Source organism: Zingiber officinale, chromosome 5B (assembly GCF_018446385.1).
Source record: "Zingiber officinale cultivar Zhangliang chromosome 5B, Zo_v1.1, whole genome shotgun sequence".
NCBI classification, from domain to species: Eukaryota; Viridiplantae; Streptophyta; class Magnoliopsida; order Zingiberales; family Zingiberaceae; genus Zingiber; species Zingiber officinale.
In genome coordinates, this window is record NC_055995.1 from 18,456,315 (window position 1) to 18,468,680 (window position 12,366).

Genomic DNA, 12,366 nt, shown 5'->3' on the forward strand with positions numbered 1-12,366 from the left:
TTTAGTTTGGCTTAACCTGTGTTGCCTGATTTTTGAGCCACGGAGAGCTCTTGTTTACTCAAAGGAGTCTATGCTTTAATTGCCACTGCGACAAACAAATTTAGAATTGACAAAAAGATTAATTTCTAAAATAAGAAATGTATCTTTTATTTTGATCCATGAAAAAAAAGAGTATGATTCTATAAAAGTCGAGTAGTTTTTACAATATCGATAAATTTAGAGTTTAAAGATAAATTACTAATCCTTTTCCCATCCTAGTCCTCTGAATTTTAAATTTAGAGTAAAAAATAGTAAAGTCATACTTTAATTAATAATGGTAAACTCAAATAATTTTATTGGTTAGTTCTGGGTCTGGCCTCATAGAATTTTTTCACCTGTCACAAGGATAAATGAGGAAGCGTTCGCGACGGACAGTCTAAAAATATCCCATTTAGAATTTTTTTTTTTTTTACAAATATATCATAATTGAAAATTGAATTGTGAATACTTGAATAACAACTTAGATACCTTAATACTATACCATAGCCCGGGCATACTTTAATTAATAATGAAAGGTGGATTGATAATCATATTATTGATTATTCGTCCATTATCAAGAGTGTGTATGCTGATGTCGTAACAAGATTTGCTTATACAAAATGTAGCATTGTATATCTAATAACTACAGATTGTGTTGGCATGACAGCATTGTCAGCGTTCTATTTTAAATTAGTTAGCATTATAACCAAGGTAAGCAGTAGGTTCAAATCGAATGCCATTTTCTTTTAATAAATTAAAATCAATTGATACTGAACAGTTGAGTCTATCAATCGTCCATTAAGAGTTAAGAGTTAGAACCAAAATTTAATGAGATGGTTAAGATAAAGGATATTGTCATATAAAATTTTGAGGTCAAAATTCGGTGCATTCAAGTATATTTTTTTTCATGTTTTGTCCACCTGTATTAATATCTAGTAGTCATCTATGATTTACCTTTTTCACGAGAGTTGAATCAAAATTCAAAATTTATCGAACTAAACTTCCGCTCTAAACATTTTATAAACAAATAACACAAGAATAATATAAACAAAAATATACAAAATCAGAAACTAAACCTGAATTTTCTTCCATATTATATATATGTGAGTACTTGTTGCCTCATGCATCATTCGTTTAATTAATCAATTAAGTGCATGCGTGAACAAAAACTGCAATGTGATCACAGAGTTATTTTATTTAAAATTTCAAAGTCAATTATCTGTGGCTTCCTATATATTCTTGTGATAGATGTGGTCAGAAATAAAATTAAAACAAAGGCTAGCAGTTAGCACACAAATAAATAAGAAGGGAGATTAAGGATAAAATTAATTGTGAAGGTCAGTAATTAAATTATATTAGTTTTCCCTTCAAGTTGTTGATCAAGGTTTACGCAATCTAATAAGTTAAAGATAAAACCATTTAAAATATTATTTTTAATTATCTTGAATTTCTATAAAACTCATGAGTAATAGTTATTATGAGATAAGGATGTTAGAGCATTTCAGAATTTTGTTCGGAATTAAAATTATATTTTACCATATTTAATATGTTTGAAGCTTTTGGTAATGAAATTTCAATATTTTATTTATTTATTTCTTTCTTTCAAATTGTCCTAGTTATGTTTTAAAACTAGTAGTTACTTTCTCATTTAAAAATAAATAAATAAATAGGGTAATTAAACCAAAATGTAGATAAATTTCAACCAAGTGGTTTACAAAACTCAAACAAAACATTTAAAAACTATATCCTAATTAATCAGGTTTAGCACATAATTAGATCTATAAATATTAACTTTCAAAACCACACCAATGTATTCATTTATAAAATTAAAATCTATTTTATTAAATTTATTATAACTCGCTAATATTATATTTTATTTAAACAAATCCATTAAATACGTCCCATATATTTAAATTGGCAAAGCAAAATTATTAGCCCTTTTTCAAACAAATTTGGATGGCATTTCTTTTATTTCCATTTTTGAATGAATATTATTGTTAAGAAACAAAACCCAATCAATTTGAATATTTTTTAAGTGATGAGGAAATATTTCTGTGAAAATTTGATTAGAATTTGGATCATTAATAGACACATTCAAACTATATATTTTCTATATTTTTATTCAAATAAATAATTGACTAAATCTAAATTGTTGTAATTATTCAAATAAATAATTATACGAAGATTTGCTTAGAATATGAATAATAAATCTTTTGATGACAAATATTTTAGAAAATAAAATTATATAAATAATTGACTTGATCTAAATTGTTATGTTTCTGTGTCTATTATATATAGCTACTTGTTGATGCCTTCTGAATCCATTGTTAGAGATCGGCTCCTCTCTGCTTTTCCGTCTTTGATTTGGATCTCTTCTTCCAATGGCTAGCGGGAAGGACCTCATCGTGAGCTTCGGCGAGATGCTCATCGACTTCGTGCCCACGGTCTCCGGCGTGTCATTGGCGGAGGCGCCTGGGTTCATCAAGGCCCCAGGCGGCGCCCCGGCCAACGTGGCCATCGCCGTGGCTCGCCTCGGAGGGCGCGCCGCCTTTCTCGGAAAACTCGGAGACGATGAGTTCGGCCGCATGCTGGCCGGCATCCTGCGCTCCAACGGCGTCGACGACGCCGGAGTTCTGTTCGACACCGGCGCACGAACGGCGCTCGCTTTCGTCACTCTCCGCGCCGACGGCGAGCGCGAGTTCATGTTCTATCGAAACCCTAGCGCCGACATGCTCCTCGAGGAAGGCGAGCTCAACCTCGACGTCATCAAGAGCGTAAGTTTGCGCAAGCAAGCGCATTGGATCTGGCCATTTCTTCCGGTTGATGACCTAAAGCCCTATTTCCCGATTTCTTTGCAGGCTGCGGTTTTCCACTACGGATCTATAAGTTTGATCACGGAGCCGTGCAGATCGGCTCATCTGAAGGCCATGCAGGTGGCGAGGGATGCAGGGGCGTTGCTCTCCTACGACCCCAACCTCCGATTGCCGCTGTGGCCTTCGGCGGAGTCGGCGCGGGAGCAGATCATGAGCATCTGGGACCAAGCGGACATCATCAAGGTCAGCGACGTCGAGCTCGAGTTCCTCACGGGGACGGATTCGGTGGAGGATGACGTTGTTTTGACCCTCTGGCGCCCGGAGTTCAAGCTTTTGCTGGTGACCCTGGGGGAGAAGGGATGCAAATACTACACCAAGGTATATACTCTTTCAATCTCTTTCACTGGAATTTTGATTCAAGACGACTTCCAATTTGGGGGTTTTTAACAACCCCCTAAAAAGGTTGCATCTTTATATTCCACCCACTTTCTATTCGTTAGCCCCTTTTTGCCCATTACCAGTATCTCATGAACTACTGAATTGATAGCGGCGTTTAGGTTTTCGGGAATTCGTGCTAGAAATTTGTAGAGAATTAATGGAAGTCTCATTGATTTCACTAACCGCAGGACTTCCGAGGGAGTTTGGATGGCTTCTCCGTTAACACAGTGGACACCACCGGAGCCGGAGATGCATTTGTCGGCGCCATGCTCACCAAGATCGTCGCGGACCAATCTGTGCTACAGGTGAATGAATCGACCTTGGAGTTTTCATTTGAACTAAAATCTTTGCTGCGACAATCATTAATCTCTTCTCCTTTGTGCCTATTGTGGGTGGATTCAGAGCGAGGAAAAGCTTAGAGAAGTTCTCAGATTTGCCAATGCGTGCGGAGCCATCACCACCACTAAGAAGGGAGCCATTCCGGCCCTGCCAAACAAAACTGAAGCTCTGGAGCTTTTGAAGAGAGATTGAAGTGTTGGGATCCCTCCCACTGCGTTGCTATTTTAGTTTTTGTTTTAGTTGGAGTTTAATATGTCTAGGCGATTTGGAGTTTCTGATGTTTTATTTTCTGTTTTTCATTTTTTTCACATAATAAAGCATTTAGAGAAGTGTTTTTGATCTTTTAATTTCCTTGATATCTATTACAATTTATCAAAAATATTAGTTTTTTTTTGTCTTTATATTTCATTTTTGCCTACGAAATATACAAGGATGACTTTTCCTTATGAACCAATCCGATAATTTAGTTGGATTCGATTCGAAAAATCTTGGTTTAAATTTAATTTTTTATAAAATATTTATTTCAATTCGACCTGAATCTATTAACTCTAACCGAATTAACGTCCCTACGTTTGAATATACAAGGATCGTTTGATTAAATTTTTATACAAGTTAAAATATTATAACATATCACAAATGGTTTATTTTCCCCTATTTCAGTAAATTAGAAAAAAATCTCCAAATTTGTCATTATTTTATATCGTTAGTCACAAAATTCCTAATATTATTTTATTAGTTCCTCATGTTTATTGACGAACGACAGGGTCTATCATAATAAGTATCAAATAATTTCTATTAATATATCATCCTGTTGAAAATTGAAGAGATAGAAAACTGAAAATTAAAAATCTTTAAATTTGTCATTATTTTATGAGAAAATTTACATGCAATCTATATGAACAAATAAATCTTTGCATGCAGTCCTATCCACAAAAATCTTTGTTTTCACTCCATATTTACTTAATTGCCCATGATACTTTTAGATATAAAAAGTCTAAAAATCAATATAATTCCTCTTAAATTCAGTACATTAAATTAGATTCTAGTATATTTTTTATCAAATTGAATATAACTTTTTTTTCACCTCAATTGGATGAAAAATATACTAGATTTTCTTTAAATCGTATTCAATTGGATGAAAAATATACTAGATTTTATTTAAATAGTAAATGATGCTGAATTTATAAGGAATTATATTAAGTAGGAAAAAAATCGCGCTCAATTTAATAGAAAATATATTCAATTATAGTTTAATGTGCTGAATTTAATAGGAATTATACTCATTTTTAGACTATTTGTACCGAAAAAATATGAGGGTTAATTTTGATAGAAAATATACTCGATTCTAGCATAAAGTACTGGATTCTAATGTAAAGTATTGAATTTAATCGGAATTATACTTGTTTTTAGACTTTTTATACCTAAAAAGTCTGAGGGCTATTTAGGTAACAATATTTGCATGAGGAAGTTGAAACAAGTAATACTTTGCATGCAGGGAGTGGAAACAAAATTTTTTGTGATTGGTAACTACATGCAAAGTTGATTATGATTAAGGATTTTTCTCTACTTTACTTTACTGTTATTTTATCATCGTTAGTCACAAAATTCCTAATATTATTTTATTAGTTCCTCATGTTTATTGACGAACAACATGGCTTATTATAATAAGTATCGAATAATTTCTATTAATATATGATTCTATCCGAAAGTCAAAGAGATGGAAAGCTGGGAATGTGATCCTTCTGTTGACCATTTGTAGACTCTGCTCGAACCTGTAATATAAACTACATCAGTAGCGAGCCAGGGAAGGGGTTCCGACGTTGGCCCTCCGACGCTCAAGTCAGTCACCGGTAATGAAGTAGAAGGCGGAGCAAAAATGAACAGTAGAGAGCACAGTGTCTCACGTATTGCGTACCTCCGTCGATACTTGGACCTCCTTTTATATAGAGTTCCTGTAGCGCGCGTGCATGCTTCCCAAGGCGAGCACGCTTCTCAAAGTTTCCTTAGAAAGACTTGTCAGTAAAATGTCCCTGACACAGTACTTTAACGAACCGAGCATATCTCTGCAGTGATAATGGAAACTTCCGCCGTACGATCTTCTGGTTGTCTATGCCCAGTGTCGGCGGCACCAACTCGCAAAAGGATGTCGATGAATATCAGAGGGAGTGTACTGCTAGGTCGAGCGGATTGGCCGCTCGGTCGGGATTTCGTCAATCTGGTGTTTCGTTTGGTTAGCCAGAACTTCGCTACTCCTCTGTGTATGTGTCCGCTCGACTGAAGTTCCACTCTGCCACTGCCGAGACATGCTGTCAAGCCGAGCGGGGTAGCCGTTCGGCCGAAGTTGAACTCTGTCAATGTCGAGCTCTGCTGTCTGGCAGAGCTAGGTAGCCGCTCGGCTCGGCTTCTGCACCTCGTCTCCTTCTTCGTTCAGCGTCCAATAATCCATTGAGCGTCGGTCATTTTACTCCTCCCCGTGTCGAAGGAGGCGGCAGATCGGGGCCTTCTCCCCTGATCAGGGCATGTTTCACTCGACCGACTGATACTATCTGTGCGTTGACCATTTTAAATTTAACGTTTACCGTGGCCGTAGGGTGGAGTCCCTCATCATCACCACATCAACCGTCAATTAATTTTTTTATCTTATTAATTTTCATAATCGATTTAAGAGTCTACTTATGTGACTAACTACATAATGAGAACCTTTCTTTTAAAAGGTAAAATTCCTTTTAAATTCTATAATGGAATCGATTAAAGCCTACTGTAAATCGATAAGTGTAAAGATGGAGTTGAAGCTTTCTATAAATTTCTGTAAGCTGCATGCAATCGATTTAAGTTTATTCGAAATCAATTAAAGTCTATAATTAATCCATTCATGTAATGTAATTAATCGGTTCACATGTATTATGATAAAAGATGAATATATTCGTCTCAATGTCTCCGTCAATCTGTCTCAAAACTAATACGAAAAAGATAAATCATGGACATAATCAATTCACATACATGCATATTATTTAATCGATTCACAAAATCCATAAATCGATTCATATGAATGTCATTGCCATGCACGCATTGTAGCACGCAAAAAAAAAAAAAACAATCACGTTTAATCGATTCAGTAAATCGATCGATGACTCGATTCATGCATGTGTTTCACGTAGACAAGCCAATTTGATCGCTACTTTAAAGCTGATTGATTGGATTTTAATTATTTTTATTTAAAATTTCAAACTCGGAAATCGATTACTCGACTAAAATGATTGATTAAATCATAATTTTATTTAAAATTAAATTTAAATTTTATTGTCAATAAAAATGATGAAATAAAAATATGACTCTGATACCAATTGATAGTTCTTGTAAAACCTAAGCAGCATGAATTCTAGACAATTAGAATTCGAATAGAAAAAATAAGAATATGTGAGCATGGATCTTTATTTTATTGAAAACATGGCATAAAGCTCTGTCAAAAGGACTTAGGGGTGACGACACCGAAAAACTTTAGATCAATGAGAAATCAAAAACTCTGTCAAAAATTCCACCCTAAACTCTTATGGACCAACCCTATATATAGATCAATGAAACTTGGCATCTTACTACTTTGCCCGATGGTCACAAACCCATTGGTGTAAAGTGGGTTTATAAAGTGAAGAAAAATGCTCAAGGAGAAATAGAAAAGTACAAAGCACGACTTGTGGCAAAAGGCTACAAAAAAAAGGTCGACATTGACTACGAAGAAGTGTTTGCTCCTGTTGCCCGAATGAAGACTATAAGGTTGATAATCTCTTTAGCCACTCAACTAAAGTGCCAAATATTTCAGCTTGATGTCAAATTGGCATTTCTTAATGGCTACTTAGAAGAAGAAGTCTCTGTTGAACAACCGGCTGACTACATCAAGAGGGGGGCTGTTAGAGTGTATACTAAAAGCCTAGCTTTTGGTATAAACATTTATCTAGAAATAAGAATCACATTGGTCAAATGTTTACATTTATGATAAATGTAGTTGTTCAATTAATTTATATTGTAGATAACATGGTGTGTGGTGTCACACACAGAGGATCATGTTATCAGTACCTTATAAATTATAAACAGTAGCTCACGACCATAATGGAAAGGAACAAACCATTGGATGGTCGTAGTGTAATTAGGTATTAGTTTATCTTAACTATATAATTACACTAGTACACTTAGAGTGTATTGAGTAGGACAATTAGAGGTCGTTTCTTTTATACTGACTTTATAAAGAAATAAAGACCTCAGTTATTATGGAAGTGTGTGCTCTTAATCCTAATATAATAACAAGCACATATATTTGATATTTATTTCTTTAATTTATCAATGGGTGAGATTTAGTTCGATGAATCAATAAGCCCGATAAGTTGGGAAATGATATCACTTATAGTGTGTGTTGTTGATTATAGAAGGAAACTGTGTCCTAGTGATCTAGGTTGAGAATGTCCCCAAGAGGAGCTCATAAGGATTGTCATGTTAAACCCTGCAGGTGGACTTAGTCCGACATGACGATGAAGTTGAGTGGTACTACTCTTGGAGCTAGATATTAATTAAGTGAGTTGTCAGTAACTTACTTAATTAGTGGGCATTTGTTATCTTAAACACAGGGAGACTAACACACTCATGATAAAGAAGGAGCCCAAAATATAATTTGGGATTGGTGCGGTAGTTCAATAATAGTTCTCTAGTGGAATGAATTATTATTGATAAAATTAAGTTGTGTGTTCGGGGCGAGCACGGGATGCTTAATTTTATCGGGAGACCAAAACCAATTCCTCCTCTCGGTCCCTATCGTAGCCTCTTAATTATAGAGTACTATACCCACCTATACCCACCTTCTTACCCATCCTATAGGGGGCCAACCAAGCTAGCTTGGAGACCAAGCTAGGGCCGGCCATGGGTATGTTCATGGGTGAATTCATGTGGCCGTCCCTATTAAAATAAAAAGGAATTTTAATTTTAAAATTTTTCTTATGTGGATAATATAATTTAAAAGAGAGTTTAAAAATTTAAATCCTTCCTTTTATAAGATTCTACAAAAGATTAAGAGAAGAGTTAAAATCTCTTTCCTTATTTGTAGATTAAAAGGTTGATTTTAATTTTGGTAAAAACTTTCCTTTTAATTATATTCATGATTTAAAAGAAAGTTTAAAAATTAAAAATTCTCTTTTATTAGTTTCTACAAAAGATTAAGAAAAGATTTAATATCTTTCCTTATTTGTAGATTGAAAGGAGATTTTAATTTTTAGAGATAACTTTCCTTTTTGGAAATTATCCACATGTTTAAAAGAAAGATTTTAATTTATAAAAATTTTTTTATTAATCAATCATGAAGGGATTAAAATTATTGGAGAAATTTTTATAAATTTCTAGAAATAAATTAGGAAGTTTTAATTTTTGTTTTAATTAAAACTCTCCTTGTTTTGGGGAGAAGAGTGGCCGGCCATTATAATTTGAAAAGAGAAAATTATTTTAATTAAATAAATTTTCCTTTTCAATGGCAAAAGAATTAAGGAAGTTTTTATTAAATTTTCCTTATTTGCCAAGACCAAGGATTATAAAAGAGGGGGTAGAGGAGGCTTCAAGGCTAACGACTCTATTCTATTTTTCCTCTCTTTTCTCCTTGGGTGTGGCCGGCCCTTTCTTTCCTCTCCTCTCCTTTGTGTGGCCGAAACCTTCTCATGGTGGAGATATCTTTGGTGGCCGGATCTAAGAAGGAGAAGAAGGAGAGAAAAGAAGCCTCTTTTCTAGCATCCCTTGGAGCATGGTGGTGGTGGCCGAACCTCTTCATCCTAGGAGAAGTTTTGATGGCCGAAAGTTGTAAGGAAGAAGAAGGTGCTTGGTGGTTCTCATCTCGGAAGATCGTTGCCCACACAACGTCCGAGGTTAGAAGAGGAATATGGTAGAAGATCAAGAGGTCTTTCTAAAAGGTATAACTAGTATTTTTTTGTTTCCGCATCATACTAGTTATTTTTGGAAATAATACTAAATACAAGAGGCATACGATTCTAGAGTTTCGAATTTGTTTTCGATATAGTGTTCTTTTGTTTTTCTTTCCCTTGTGATTTGATTGTTCTTTTCGGTTAACCTAAAGTTATTTTAGGAAATTAAATATTAACTTTCTATAAAAGATTTTGTCTAGTCGGTGGTGGTTGCTCCCATATCCAAGAAGGCCATGTGCCTCGCCACGTCAGTACTGGGAACCAATTATGGAAATTAATATTTAATGGAATTAATAAATTAAGGTGACTTGGGTCGAACGTGTTAAGTTCCGCAGGAGATCCAAGTCAAAACCTAAAAGAACAAATAGATTAAGTTTTGGATCAAATGTGTTAAGTTCCGCAGGCGATCCAAAATTTAATTTAAAAGAACACATGGTAGCTAGGAAAAGGTTTAGACCTTTGTACAAATTTTTTGTACAGTGGAACCTCTAGGTTTTCAGAGTAGCAACCAACAATTGGTATCAGAGCTAGGGTTTTGCCTCTGTGTATTTGGTATTAGTTTAATTATGCACATGTCATACATAATTTAGGCAGGTTAATAGTAGGATGTGCTAACTTTGTGGATGCAGGATCCAACTATTATGGCTTTTAGTTATTATGTGTGTGATTGGACCCTTGGACATGTCAAGGGCATTTATCTGTGTGTGCATGATTGTATTAAAATACAGCAGGAGCTGTATTTAGTTTTATTAGGATTTTATTTTTGATCTAGATACATGTACATTCCTTTTATGGAATATAGGATCAAAATGTAAAATTCTATTTATGTCGCGGATCGAATCTTGCAAAGCGTGGAACCTTCTAAGGACCAGAGGCGCAGCGGAACTAGGAGCAAGATGGATGCGACAGCTAGACCCGGTGGCCAAATATGGCAGCAGCTTGGGATGACAACACACGGAGGACAACTAGAGATAAAAGCCATAATAGTTGAAAATTAGATTTTCTATTTATTGCTTTTATATTGTGCTGAGTGTGCATGTTAGTATACATGACTAGTAAGCTAGCATAGTTAAAATTCCTCGTTTATAAATAACTAAGTGGGAGAGGGATTTTTAAATAAATCCCATGGTCTCCATTACTGGTTTGTAAGTGATGCAAACAAGCTTGCGTGTTGGCTCTGAGTGCCTTCCTCCATAACGGATGAGCTTGTTTGTGGATCACTAGAACAGACTTCCATTTTTGGATGACTATAGGAAGTTAATTAAGAGCGTGTCATCTTCCCCAACGGAAGGGGCATAATCTTATTAATGGACTTAGTGTCAAGTAATGGTATACACTTAGACACATCTAATAGTATCCTCCCCATCGGAGTCACTGCTATTATTTGTGTGACCAAATGAAACTAACTATTAATTTGTCATAAAACTAGGTTGACAAGATAATAAAATTAAAGGGTTAAAACCCCTCTTACAAATGATTGATTTTGTATACGTCCACACTAACGTGGCATACAAAATTAACGGTGTTTGAGATAATTTTATTTGTCATAAAGATACGTTGACAAGATAGTTAATGGGTAAGACCCTCCTTTTACAAATGTTGAATTTGTATACGTCCACACTAACGTGGCATGCAAAATTCACGGTGTTTGAGGTGTTGGTGAATTTAAATAATATTGTTTGAGGAATCAATATTTTATTTTAAATTCAAAAGTTTTGACCAAATATTTGATCAAAGACAGATCAACTATTAATTTTATTCGTCATAAAGTAAAGTTGACGAGATAATAAAATTAATGGATAAAATCTCCTCTTTGATTTTGTATACGTCCACACTATCGTGGCATACAAAATTCATGGGGATTTTAAAGAATTGATCTTGACCAAATATTTTTGTGATTCTTAGGATTTAAAATGTTTGTCAATCCCCTAGTTGTTATACTATAGAAAAGACTTAGTAGTCCCAATTGTAATGATTGGAAATATGACTTGGACATTAAGGTAGACTGTCTTCTTAGAACTAAGAACAATATAGGTATATTTAATTCATTAGTTGAAACATGTTTAGTGGTGTTATCTACCAGAACCTGGAGTGTAGATACAGATGCCATCAATCATGTCCGCAATTCATTACAGGGTTCCAGACTAAATGAAAATTAAAACACCGTCCACATGGGCACTACTGTAAAAATGGTAGCTGTTACAGTGGGAGATGTTATCTTTTGATAAGAATAAAACATGGATTTTTGAGTAATTGTCTTTACGCACCAAGTTTAGAAAGAACTAGTTTTCAGTTTCTAAACTATTCAAAGAACTTGATATTCTGCCTCTTTTAATAACAAAGTTGTTATTAAGAAAAAGAGGGAAGTTATCTGTTCTGGTACGTTGGTTGGCAATTTATAAATCCAATAACTCCCACGATGCAACAAATGGAAATTAGTAACACATCTTCTAATTTTAAGAGAAAGCAACCTTCGGAAATGAACCATTAATATCTTTGGCATCTAAGGCTAGGTTATATTAACTTGAGTAGGATTCATTGGTAGTTGATGAACTTTTGGGTTCATTGGTAGTGGAAATCTTTCCAACCTGTGAGTCTTACTTGGAAGAAAAAATAACCAAGAAGTTTTTAAGTTTAAGGGGTATGGAGTCAAAGATATATTGAAATTGGTTCATTCTGATTTGTGTGATCCTATGACTATCCAGACAAGAGGTAGTATTGAATATTTCGTCTATTTTATAGACAACTATTCAAGATACAAATAAATTTACTTAATGTACCGCAAGACTAAGTACTTTGATTAGTTC

The 12,366-nt window shown here is 34.6% G+C and overlaps 1 protein-coding gene across 1 annotated transcript; it reads left to right on the forward strand.

Annotated features, from left to right (window-relative positions):
* Nucleotides 1–2,341: 2,341 nt before the first annotated feature.
* On the forward strand, nt 2,342–3,947 carry LOC121984191 (probable fructokinase-1). The gene is made up of 4 exons (XM_042537011.1): nt 2,342–2,792; nt 2,877–3,209; nt 3,458–3,574; nt 3,672–3,947. Exons 1-4 carry the CDS (start codon nt 2,400–2,402, stop codon nt 3,798–3,800), a joined length of 972 nt encoding a protein of 323 aa, XP_042392945.1. The 5' UTR covers nt 2,342–2,399; the 3' UTR covers nt 3,801–3,947.
* The last annotated feature ends 8,419 nt before the right edge of the window (nt 3,948–12,366 follow it).